A 12,073-nucleotide genomic window follows, 5' to 3' on the forward strand; every position below is an offset into this window, starting at 1 on the left:
TTTGTTGTTCATTTAAAATCGTTGTTATTTTGTTCATCTTTATATACGAATGAGTAAGTGTTTTTTTTTGTGGTATAAAAACAAATAAAAAAATAATTACAAATAATAATTGTACAACTTATAAGTAAAATGTTTGTATAAATAATTTATTATTAAAAAAAAATCTTAAAAATTAAAAGAAATTATAGCTAAAAGAAATGTACAAAATTTTATTACTATTTTTTGTTTGTTTTTTTTTTTATTTTTTGCTGCATAAAACTAAATTAATTATAATTATCATGGTTGGTTTTTTTATTTTTATTTTTTACTTATAAAGTATAGACTTTGGTTTTTTTTTAATATTTATCCATTAAATTCTAAACATAGTTTTCGTTTTTATTTTTTAACTTCATCTTTAAGTTTGTTTTTTCGTCTTCATTTCCATTTTGAAAATTAAATTTTAATTTAAATGAGTGAATGTTTATTTGTATGTAGTATGTAGGTATGATGATTTTTTTGTTTGTGTATGTATTTATATATTTATGTAGGTGTGAGAGTATGTTTGAATGTGTTGATGGATAAACGAACGAGTATGTATGCATGTGGTTGTATTATACAAATGTAATTGGATTTTGTTTGGTTGAAATGTAGTTTTTTTTTTGTTAATAATTTGTTTTTCTTTATATTTTACTTTCCTTTTAGTCTGAAAACGACTTAGATCTTTGGTAGTGATGTTTTTTTTTTTTTGTTTAAGGTTTTAATTTTGAAATTATTTTCTATTCATGTTCGGTTTCGAATTTCCTTTTCCTTATTTCCGTTTCCTAGTTATATTTTTTTCCTATTCATCTTAAAGCTTGCTTAGCAATCTTAAATTGTTGTTTTTTTTTTTTGTTTTAATTTTAGATTTTTGTTTGTATGTCTTGTTGTGGAGATTCTTTTTTTTTTTGGTTTCTTCTTTAGAGTATTTTTTGTTCGTTTCGTTTGGTTTTAAACTGTGTGTGGAGGATTCTCTAATCGAATTTTCTTTTTGTGTTTTAGAATTTGAATTTTTAATTGTTTCTTTTCTTTCGTCATTTTGCCTTTGCGTTTTTATTTGTGGGATTAATTCAATTTCATTTAGTTTTTGCTGGTGTCTTTCATTCTCGCTTTTTTTGCATTTGTCTCTAAGTGTGTATTTTGTTTTCTCTCTCTGTACTCACTTACAATTCTAAATCGGTAGTATGATTGTTGGCTTCGGGTCCATACATGTTGGCTAGTTTATCGAATCTGGGTCCCCAGGCTCCTAAATAATCATATTCCTGACATTCGTCATCAGTACCTGTTTTGAAAAAAAAAATAAAAAAACAAAAATTAATATATTTTAGTAAAAATTATTTATAATAACAACAATATTCACAGTTCCTTTATAACATTTAACATTTCTCAAAAAATGTAGCATACTTTTGGGTGTGAAAATACCGAAATATTTTATTTTTTCATCAATTTAGTAATTTTAGCAATTTATAGTAATCAACTAACAATTTATGCTAAAATTTATAAAAACAGCTTTTTAAAAGCAATTTTTTAAAGTTAGTCATTAAACTCCTAAAAATATGCTACATTTTTTGTTTAACTAAAAGTGAACTGTGAATCCTTTAAATATGCATAAACAATATTTAAGAAAATTCAAAAAATTTACTTCACAAAATTAAAAAAATATGTATGTATGCTCCACTTAATTATGTATGTACTTTAAATTGTTTGATTACACCCAATATTCGGCTGTATTAGAGTGTAGTCTTAGGCGTAGGCCTGTAATTTTAAACAAACAAATATTTAATTGTAAACAAAATTTTTCAAATATATTTACAAATTGCTACAACTATTTACTCTAAGAAAAAAAACTAGACAAAAGACTAACCCCCCATATTCATAATAAATTTTTAAATATATCAACAGTTTACGAAACAAAAATTTTCATTTTAAATTTATTTTATAAAATTTTGATAAATTAAAAAATTGATTACGAATATGGGGTTAAGCCATTACTGTGTACTTTTTCCGCTAGCTCAATGATTTATTGAATTGCACTTACAAACTAAAGCTTATTTTATATACAATTTTTTATGATTTTATTTTTTAAATATGTTCGAAGGATTAGTGCAATTTAAGTTTCTTAAATAAAACAATGACTAATAGTTACTAATTTTTGCAATCGATGAGTTATTCATCTAAATAAAACATGTTTTAAAAGCGATCCCATCGATTGGAAATCAAATTCGATGAGAAAAAGTTTGAAGTCGTTTTTATCAGTTTTTGTTTTTTAATTTGAGGCTTATCGAGTTACAGCACCAAGCCATTCAATTATATTCAACATTCAGTTTAAAATGAGCAAAAACAAGTAAGAAAGCTGTGCCGAATCTAATATACTCTTCACAAAATATTTGAAATAAAAATTCTAAATATTTTTTAATTTTTTTTTCAAAATTTATTTTTTTTATTTTTAATTTTTAAACATTTTTTTTTTTTTAATTTATTAGTGAAAAAAAATATATGACAAAAAAAATATTGTTGGTGTAAACCAAATTTGGATTAAAAAATATTTTTTTTGATTTTGGCCCACTATAGGTCCAAGTTTTAATATTAATTAGTTATCCAGATATATACAAACAAGTAAGTGAGCTATATTCGGCTGTGCCGAATCTTATATAGCCTTCAATAAAATGAAATTGTTTTTTAATTGTTTTTGAATTTTTTTTTGAAAAAGTTTTTTTCAAATTTTTTTTTAATATAATTTGAAGCAAATTTTAATTAGGCTTAAGTTCATTTTTATTATAATTTATTTGTAATAATTCAAAGAATATCACTGAATATTAAAATTTTAGACAATTGGCAAATTGGAAAAAGAATATGGGCATTTCCCTGGGTCACGAACGTACGTTCGTACGCATTTCATGTCCAAAAAATATAGAAAACAAAACATTTCCTACCATTTTTTTGGCGATTCGGTAGGATTTTTGAAGCTTTATGTTTAGTGCAAAAGATGGATTAAATGGACTTTAAGTTTTCATAATGATAGTTATAAACATGTGGTAACGAACGTACGCAAAATAGAAGTCAAGTCAACTTTAGCTGACAGTAGTGAATATAAAAAACTGCGAAATGGAACGGAATATTTAAAAGCGATTAATTTATTTTAAAAGTGTATTACTGTAGGTTTCTATTCGGTATTTACACAATAAAATATCTCTATTGGTTTTTGTTTAATTGGCTTTATTAGCTGGTCGCGCACGTACGGGTTGCGAACATACGATTTTTCCATATGTTTTTTTTATTATTAGCACCATGCGTTTTCCCATAAATATCTTAAAATTTCCTTAACAAACAAGTAAGAAGGTATTGCCGGTCAAGCCCGACCATATAATACCCTACACTAAGTAACATTTTTCTTTTAAAATTCAATAATTAAAATTAGTGGGTGATTTTAGAAGTGGGCCTTATATGGGAGCTATGGCCAATTATTGACCGATCACCATGAAATTAGATCGTAGTTTATGTCTATATGAAAGTTATTTATGTTGAATTTTGTGTGTATACCAACATTTTTAAGAGATTTATGCACGTTAAAGTAATTTACGGAATCGGGTCTTATATGGGAGCTATGACCGATCATAATAAAATTTGGTGACATGAATTCGGTATATATAAAACTTATTTGGAGTGAAACTTGTGTAGATACCTACATAAATTAAACATTTATGACCGAAAAGTCCGATTTCGGCTAGGTGAAATAATGGATCGATTTCATCCAGTTTCAATAGGCTTCGTCCTTGGGCCGAAGAAATTATATGTACCAAATTATATCGAAATATCTTCAGTAAAACACGATGATTATCAAAATTTTTTTCTATCCTGGTTGACTAATCGGAGGAAATACCAATCAATATATGACAAAAAATTTTTTTGATGGAAAAAAAATTCGGGTTATAAAATATTTTTCCCGATTTTGACTCATTGTAGGTCAAACTTACTATAGCCTTATATACATCGTTGCAATGGACTTTGAAATATCTATCACTAGATATCCATATTATCTATATTAATGACCGAGGTTGTCCCGGTTTTTTTCCTTATATCTCAGCCATTTGTGGGCCGATTTAGTAAATTTTAAATAGCAACCGATCCTGAAGAATTCCCATGTATTGATGTATGTAAGTTATGTGGGGGCTACGGAAAGTTGATTTCAACATACAGACGGACATGGCTATATCGATTTCGCTATCTATAACGATCCAGAATATATATACTTTGTGGGACGCAAATGAGAAATGTAGAAATTACAAACGGAATGACAAACTCTAAAACTTTCAAAACCCGGCTTTTTATATATCGATTTAAGTGACAACATTTTTTGGCACTTAAATCAGCAAAATAATTTAGGAAATGAACTGCTCAAAACATTGAGTACGAAGAATAGAACATTTCCAAAATTATCGAAATGTTAGGGCATGTTAATTTAGGTTGTGCCCATCTTCGTATAGCTCACTTGGGTCCATCAAAACCATTGTGATATAAAAGTGATACACAGGCCATTTTCAACTCGCAATATCGCTGGGTTTCTCAGCAAGGCAAACCGTTTCAATCTGACTACGGTTAAGAGTACCGTTAGAAAAGTGACTCTTCTAAAAGAATTATTGAGGGGAAAATATAAGATCTTTAATTACATTAACCCTTTCAGTGGTTTTGTCGAATATATTCGACATTATAACATACTCTGTTTCTATGCGCTTTTTGGTATAATAAAATACAGTTAGTTTTAATTTTTTTGTTTTAAATAAAAGACAGACAGACAGACTTGGGAGCAACCAAATACAAAAACTTTATTTTTCCCAGATTCAGCGTATTCAAATTAGTATAAATATAAATGTTCATACTTTTAGCTCGCCTAAATTATTTTTGACCCTGGAAGGGTTAATTCTCGTTTCCTGAATCATAGATATTCGATGCTTAAAAGCATGTGCAAGTAGTCAATGTATCCCTTATAGACAGTAACTGTCACTAATGTGTTACCACTTGATCATTCGACACGTATGTGCTCTTTGTAGTGCAGGGAGAAGACAATTGCTTACTTTATACATCCCAGGTAAACCAACGTCAAGACAATTGTCACTTAAGTGCTTCTAAGGAATCTAGATTGTAGTCACTTTAAATGTTTATTTTGTACTGCACTTTAAAAAGTAGTTATTTTACACACCAGAAGTAATCTATTGGAGAGATATCGGAGGAAGGTTTGTTTACAAGCAATAGGTTTTTGGACTGTCATTGGGCTTTAACCAGTAGTTAGCACTAGAATTATGCAAAATTCAGAATGCTTTACGAATTAGATCTCTGTTATATAGGTACACCAAATGAAATCTTAACAAAATATATTCGGAATTATAGGAGCTAACCAGTTCTGATATAAGTTCGGTTCGAGCACTGACGGTAGAGGATGTTGCATTCATGTCATTAACAACATTCTTATTTTCTAGGAGGGTGGAATTTAGAATGTCTCTTTCGCAAATGAGAAAATATTTTGAATGTGAATGCTTGCTTGGTTCGAGTATTCATATTTACGATTATAATTTAACCAAATTCAGAATTATTTGTTTTAATGATTTTTGTGATCCTTTTTATTTTAACATTTCAGTGCATACATATTGTTACGAAATTGTACTTGAATTCAAATATAACGATTTTAAGGGCTGATTTAAAAGTAGCATAATGCTTTCAAATAACAGTGCTGTAATAGCAAACTGTAACATATCTGTGGGCATTATTAAATAAAAGCTTTCAGTTGACCATTGATAGTAAGTTGGCAACGCTGTATTCGAATTCGAATATTCAGTTAAAGAACATTGTAGAAATAGAGCTTTCTAGATGGTTATGCAGTGTTATAAATGGTGGCAGAGGTTGCAGTCGTGAGTGAGTTTATCAGAGACGCTTTTCGAATAAACATCAACTGAGTGCCTTAAAGTATGTTGTGTTTTTCAAGTAAATTCGTGTACATTATAAATTGTGTCTGTATTTCTGAGAATTTACAAACGTGTATAAAAAAAAACATTGAGTGACTATTTAATTCTGTTGTTGTACATTTGAATAAATAAAGAGTTGTTACCATTTTCAAACTACTAAACGGCTTTGATTTGCAATCAAAAGTATCCGGTTTATTTAAAGGAAATAAACCAAACGTTTTGAAAAGGTTAAAACGTAACAATATTCTAACCTAAATAAAACATAGTATGAAGGTGAATTAAAGATTTCAGTTGTATTTGTCTTCAACTTTAAAAAAAACTTCTACTGAAAATTTTTAAATTTTGAGTTGACTCTCTTCAGAGGAAACTGTGCTATATGATTTTTGAAATCAGTTTTCCTTAGGTCCCTTTCTCAATTTAGTTGCGCAAATCTCTTGTGTTTGTAGATTTCAGAGGTTAGGTCGGGTTAAGGAGAATACAATTTAGCATGTTGTATCTAAAAAATTTTAGTTGAGGTGACAAAAATTAGGCTGTTGCAATCGTTATTTTTCTTCTTCTACTGCATTTCCATTTCACTTTTGATATCTAGCAACCCCAGTTTGCAAATAATACAAATAGCTAAGACCTCTTCTAAAATGTTTTAGAAATAGTTTCATTTTAATTTTTCACTATTAAGAATCAAATGTATAAATTATTACTAATGATTATATTATTATTAAAAACTTTAGGCGCATGTTGTATGAATAACTATTCTGGGGATATAAACTATATGTATTTAATTACCACTAAATTGACAAACTAATTATGGATCTAAACATTACGAATATTGAGTGCAATTTGTTTTCTTTTTATAAAAAATTTATTTAAATGTTGGAAGCATAATAAAAACTAAAACTAAAGAGAATATGATTAATTAAAAATTGTAAAACCAAACATACCCGAAGCTAATGAACTTAAAGAACCGGCTGTACTGCCGCCACCCTCATAAGCATAATTGCGTAAATCATCAAAAGGCGGGGCATTGGGATCACCATCGGCACGTTTTTTATGCTCCTCAATAAACATGCCCACATTGGGCTCTTGGCCAGGCATTAAAGTCATGACAGGATCTAAGAATATGAAAAAATATAACAAAAATATAACATAAATTTAATATAATTTCGTATATAAACTAATTTTAAAATAAAAGTTTGTTTAACCAACAAACTTATTAACACAACTTATTGACCTTAATTTTGTGTGTGTGTATTTGCGGAGGGAAAAACAAAAACTATGAATTTTTAATACTTTGATACTTACACATTATTGGCATTTTCATGGTGGCCAATTCGGGTGGCATGGGACCACCAATGGGTATCTGCAGTGGTGTTATATCAAACGCAGTCATATCATCCTCACCGCCACCCTCATCGTCATAGTTAATGATATTTTCGCGTACATCATCATCTGGTCCAGGATATTTAATATGCGCCTCACGACGACGATTATACACAACAAACACCAGCACCAAAACTGTATGAATTTCATTTCATAACGTACGTGTAGAAAACAAAATATAATTTACGAAAAAATGTAAAAAAAAGGAAAAAATATAACAAAATATATGAATTAATATTATTATGTAAATTTTGTAGAAAAATAAAGTTATCTGCTTTACTAAACTATTATATATATTAAATTTTGTATTACGAAAAAACGTATAAATATATCCCTGAAAGAGAAAACTACTTGCGCTTTATTATCTGCCAGGGAAAAATTGTTATGGTTAAAAATTTATATACAACTTTTTATTTATTATAATGTTTTTTTTTATTTTTTTTGTTATTGTTATTTGTGTACTTAATATGATTAAATTAACATGCAAGTGTTATAATAAAATTAATATACAAAAAAATAGCTTGGGTTATATTTATACAAAAATATATATCCTTTAAAGCAGGCAATGTTTTGGGGAAAATTAAAAACAACTACAGCTTAAAGCAGGCAAGGTTTTTTGTTATAAAAAACATACGGAAAAATATAGGCGAAGAGTCTACAGACGCTATCTATTCGTTAGTTTTATCAGAATTACAAGTCGAAAATACTTTTCATAAAAATAATCATTTCAAGCTGCATTTAGTTTGTAATAGATACAAAAAGATAATAAAACATGTAAGAAAGCTATATTCGGCTGTGCCAAATCTTATATACCCAAATTATACATACTTAAAAATATTTTTTTTAAACAAAATTAATTTTTTTTCAAAATTTTTGTTAAAAATTTTTTTTCAAAATTTTTTTTTTCGAATTGTTTTTTAATTTTTTTTTTAAAAGTTTTTTCCAATTTTTTTTTTTTTAAAATTTTGGAAAAAAAATTAATGACAAAAATATTTTTTTGATGAATAAAAAAATCGGATCAAAAAATATTTTTATCGATTTTGACCCATTGCAGGTCCAACTTACTTAAATATATATGTACATCGTTGCAATGGACTTTGAAATATCTATCATTAGATATCCATATTGTCTACAGTAATGACTTAGTAATCCAGATATAGATAAAAACAAGTAAGAAAGTATGGTCGGTCAAGCCCGACCATATAATACTCTACACTAAGTAAAAGAGCAAAAACAGTTTTCTTTTAAAATTTCAATAATTTATATTTTTGAGTGATTTTCGGAAGTGGGCCTTATATGGCGGCTATGACCAATTATGCACCGATCACCATGAAATTAGGTCGTGTGATTTGTGTCTATATAAAAGTTAACTATGTTGAATTTTGTGTATATACCAACATTTTTAAGCGATTTATGTACGTTAAAGTGATTTTCGGAAGCGGGTCTATATGGGAGCTATGACTAATTATGAACCGATCGTAACAAAATTTGGTGACATGAATTTTGTGTATATAAAACTTATTTGGAGCGGAATTTGTGGAGATACATATATAAATTAAACATTTATGACTGATAAAGTCCAATTTCGGGAGGACATTTGTATGGGGGCTAGGTGAAATAATGGACCGATTTCAGCCAGTTTCAATAGGCTTGGTCCTTGAGCCGAAAAAATAATATGTATCAAATTTCATCGAAATATCTTCAAAATTGCGACCTGTACTTTGCGCACAAGGTTTACATGGACAGCCAGCCAGCCAACCAGACGGACGGACGGACATCGCTTAATCGACTCAGAAAGTGATTCTAAGTCGATCGGTATACTTTAAGGTGGGTGTTAGACTAATATTTTTGGGCGTTACAAACATCTGCACAAACGCATAATACCTTCCCCACTATGGTGGTGTAGGGCAGTGTTGCCAGTTTAGCCTTTTTGAGGCTAGATTTAGCCTTTTTATTTACACTTTAGCCTCGAAATTTTGGTTTTAGCTTCGTGGCTTTTTTCTAGCCTTTTTTTAGCCTTTTTTGAAATTAAAAAAGGCGGAAAAATTTCGAGACTAAAGAGTAAATAAAAAGGCTGAATTTATATTTGTAAGCCATTTTCATTTTAATTTATTACTGTTTTTCATTTATCTTTTCAACTTACTCAAGAATTGTGCAGTATTAAAAGAACAAATAACAATTACCAATATCAAGTGCTTCCAAATGAAATAGAGTATTTTATATCTGAAAGCTAAAATATCTAGCAAATTCTCTTTCAAGGTATTTGATTCATTATCGTATCCAATTGAATATAATATGGCAAATTAAATTAATTTCAATTAATTGCAACAAAGATTACCATATCAAAACTCTTCTCAAAATCGATTTTTTATACGTTGATAATACACTTGAAATAGTAAAACCAAAAAAATATATTATGTCACATTTATAGTGAAAAATTAAACTGCTAATGAAATTACGAAGATTAAGGCAGAATATTTTAAAATATAAAGGGACAAATATAGAACTAACAATGTCCATTTTCTGATATGGTTAATCAGTATTTAACTTTTTAGTACTTCCTTTAAGTAATGCCGATAAATTTTTTTAACATATTTTATAATTTTTTATTTAAAAATAAATGTAAATCTAAATTTTTAATTTAGATTTACTGGCCTTTTTTTGAGGTCAATATAGCTTCTTTTTTTGCCAGCTCCTGGCAACACTGGTGTAGGGTATAAAAATAGAGGGAAATAAATCTGTAACTTCTAGACAATAAGCCCAATTTCAATGAAATTTGACGAGCGCAAAAAAGGAAGTAATGTGGAGTTTAAGTTTTGAGTTTGGACTTCATAGGCACACCAGATGCGAGGCCAGGGGTCCTTAAAGCAGGATACCTCGGGTATGTTACATATTTAAAACGATCCAATTTCCGATTTCCAAAAAATTGCATATAAAGAATCTCCTCATCGAGCATTATAAAAATTTTAGTAGTAGGTATCAATTATCTCTTATAGCTTAGTAGATTTTCGCTTTTTTAAATTAAATTTTCAACATTTTTAACCACCCTACTCCTGTTTATTGATAATAGCGGGTCCATATATTTCCCGACTTTCATCATTTTATCGGACTAACAACAAATGTGTATGTTAAACAGAAAAATAATTTTTTGAAAATCATAACCGACTTCAAAGTTATATGCATTTAAATTTAAAAAATTTAAAAAGGCGGTTTTTCGATAGTTTTTTTGAAAAATAGTACTTTTCTTCTTTTTAAGTTATCTAAAAAGTTTCTAAGAAGATGTAGGAAGGAATTTATATCTTCTGAAAAGCTAACTTTACGGAAAATATTTTAAATGAAAAAAAAAAATTCAAATTTCTAATACCGAGGGGACCAGGTCCATCGTAAAAAAGGCTATTTTTTATGTAAAATTCAAATTTAGGGCAAAAATTCTCAAATTGCATAGTCGATATCAAAATATAGTAACATATTTTCGATGGCCAAATATGTATTTAATATATAAAATCCCCTATCCACTGATATATAACATATCTATTTTATGTTTTTTACGTGGCAAATTGATTAGGGAAAAGTTAACAACTCGCAGAGAACTACATATATTCAAAGGGCAACATTAAAAAATGTACCAAAAGTAACTTTGTAACAAATGTACCAAAGTGCTTTTTACAAAAAAGTACTATTCATAAACCAATTTTTGCTGCATTAACTTTACAAAATAAAGAAAAGTTACAATGAAAATTTATTTCAAAATAGTAACAAAGTATCTTTAACAAGGAAGTACTTTTAGGTGCAATATGTTTATATACAAAAATGTAACAACATTCAACAAACTAAAGCTGTTTAGTAGCTCAGATCAACAATTTCATATAATGACATTGCCTGGCAAATATTTGAGTTAGCATATCAATGAACAATGAACAGCATGGCAGAGCCTGACATATTCTAGTATACAATTTTTCCTGTGCAAGCTTGTACTCTAAATATGTAAATCTAAGGCAACTTTAAGAAACCAGAGTAGAAATTAATGTGAAACTGTCAACTACCACTGCCTACATTTAGGAGTACATAGCAATGTTTAAGAAATCATATACTACATTATTTACTGCTTTACGATACGTATTTGAAAAAAAAACTACAAGTTTAGTTGCATACTTTAACATGTTAAATTTCTAGCAAAAAAGAGAAAGTACACACAGACTAGAAATACCAAATTGTACAACATACTTTTAGGAGTTCATTGAAATGCATCTCGAAAAAAAGTTAACAAATCATAGGCAACATATACATACTCTAGTAATTTTACAACACAACCAGCCCTAAATTTCTAAAAAAAAAATTATATCAGTTCATTATTCATGTATTTTTCATACTTTTCAACAGAAAAACTATGTAGTCTATGCAAAACTAGTTTGAGTATTTAGGCATAGCTTAGGAAAATTTTTAGCAATATTTTTTCTTTTGTAGTCTACTAACAGAGTATGGTAGAAATTTAAAAAGTAAGGCATACTTTTTGCCAAACAAAAATCTACATAAACATAATTTTTTAAAGATTTAAACATGTTCTTGGTAATATGAATCTTTATTATAAGACAATAATGTCTTTGAAGTAATTTTAACTACAATTTAAGCACTTTGAAATGTTTAATTCTAAGAATTTCTATATGGATGGCTTAGTTGTTGAAGCCAAACAAAATTATTCAAATAAGTTTAAACCAAACTATCTA

General features: G+C 28.2%; 1 protein-coding gene across 5 annotated transcripts in view; it reads right to left on the reverse strand.

Annotated features, from left to right (window-relative positions):
- Window positions 1-713: 713 nt before the first annotated feature.
- The window catches only part of CadN (Cadherin-N), a 305,582-nt gene continuing 294,222 nt past the window's right edge, over window positions 714-12,073 (reverse strand). For all 5 annotated transcript variants that reach the window (XM_065501307.1, XM_065501306.1, XM_065501305.1 and 2 more), the window contains exons 19-21: window positions 7,272-7,484; window positions 6,911-7,081; window positions 714-1,297 (exon numbers count right to left, since the gene is read on the reverse strand). In XM_065501307.1, the coding sequence (XP_065357379.1) occupies window positions 1,179-1,297; window positions 6,911-7,081; window positions 7,272-7,484 (503 nt within the window). In that variant the 3' untranslated portion in view covers window positions 714-1,178. The remainder of the gene's footprint in view (window positions 1,298-6,910; window positions 7,082-7,271; window positions 7,485-12,073) is intronic.

This window comes from Calliphora vicina, chromosome 2 (genome assembly GCF_958450345.1).
Source record: "Calliphora vicina chromosome 2, idCalVici1.1, whole genome shotgun sequence".
Taxonomy (NCBI): Eukaryota; Metazoa; Arthropoda; class Insecta; order Diptera; family Calliphoridae; genus Calliphora; species Calliphora vicina.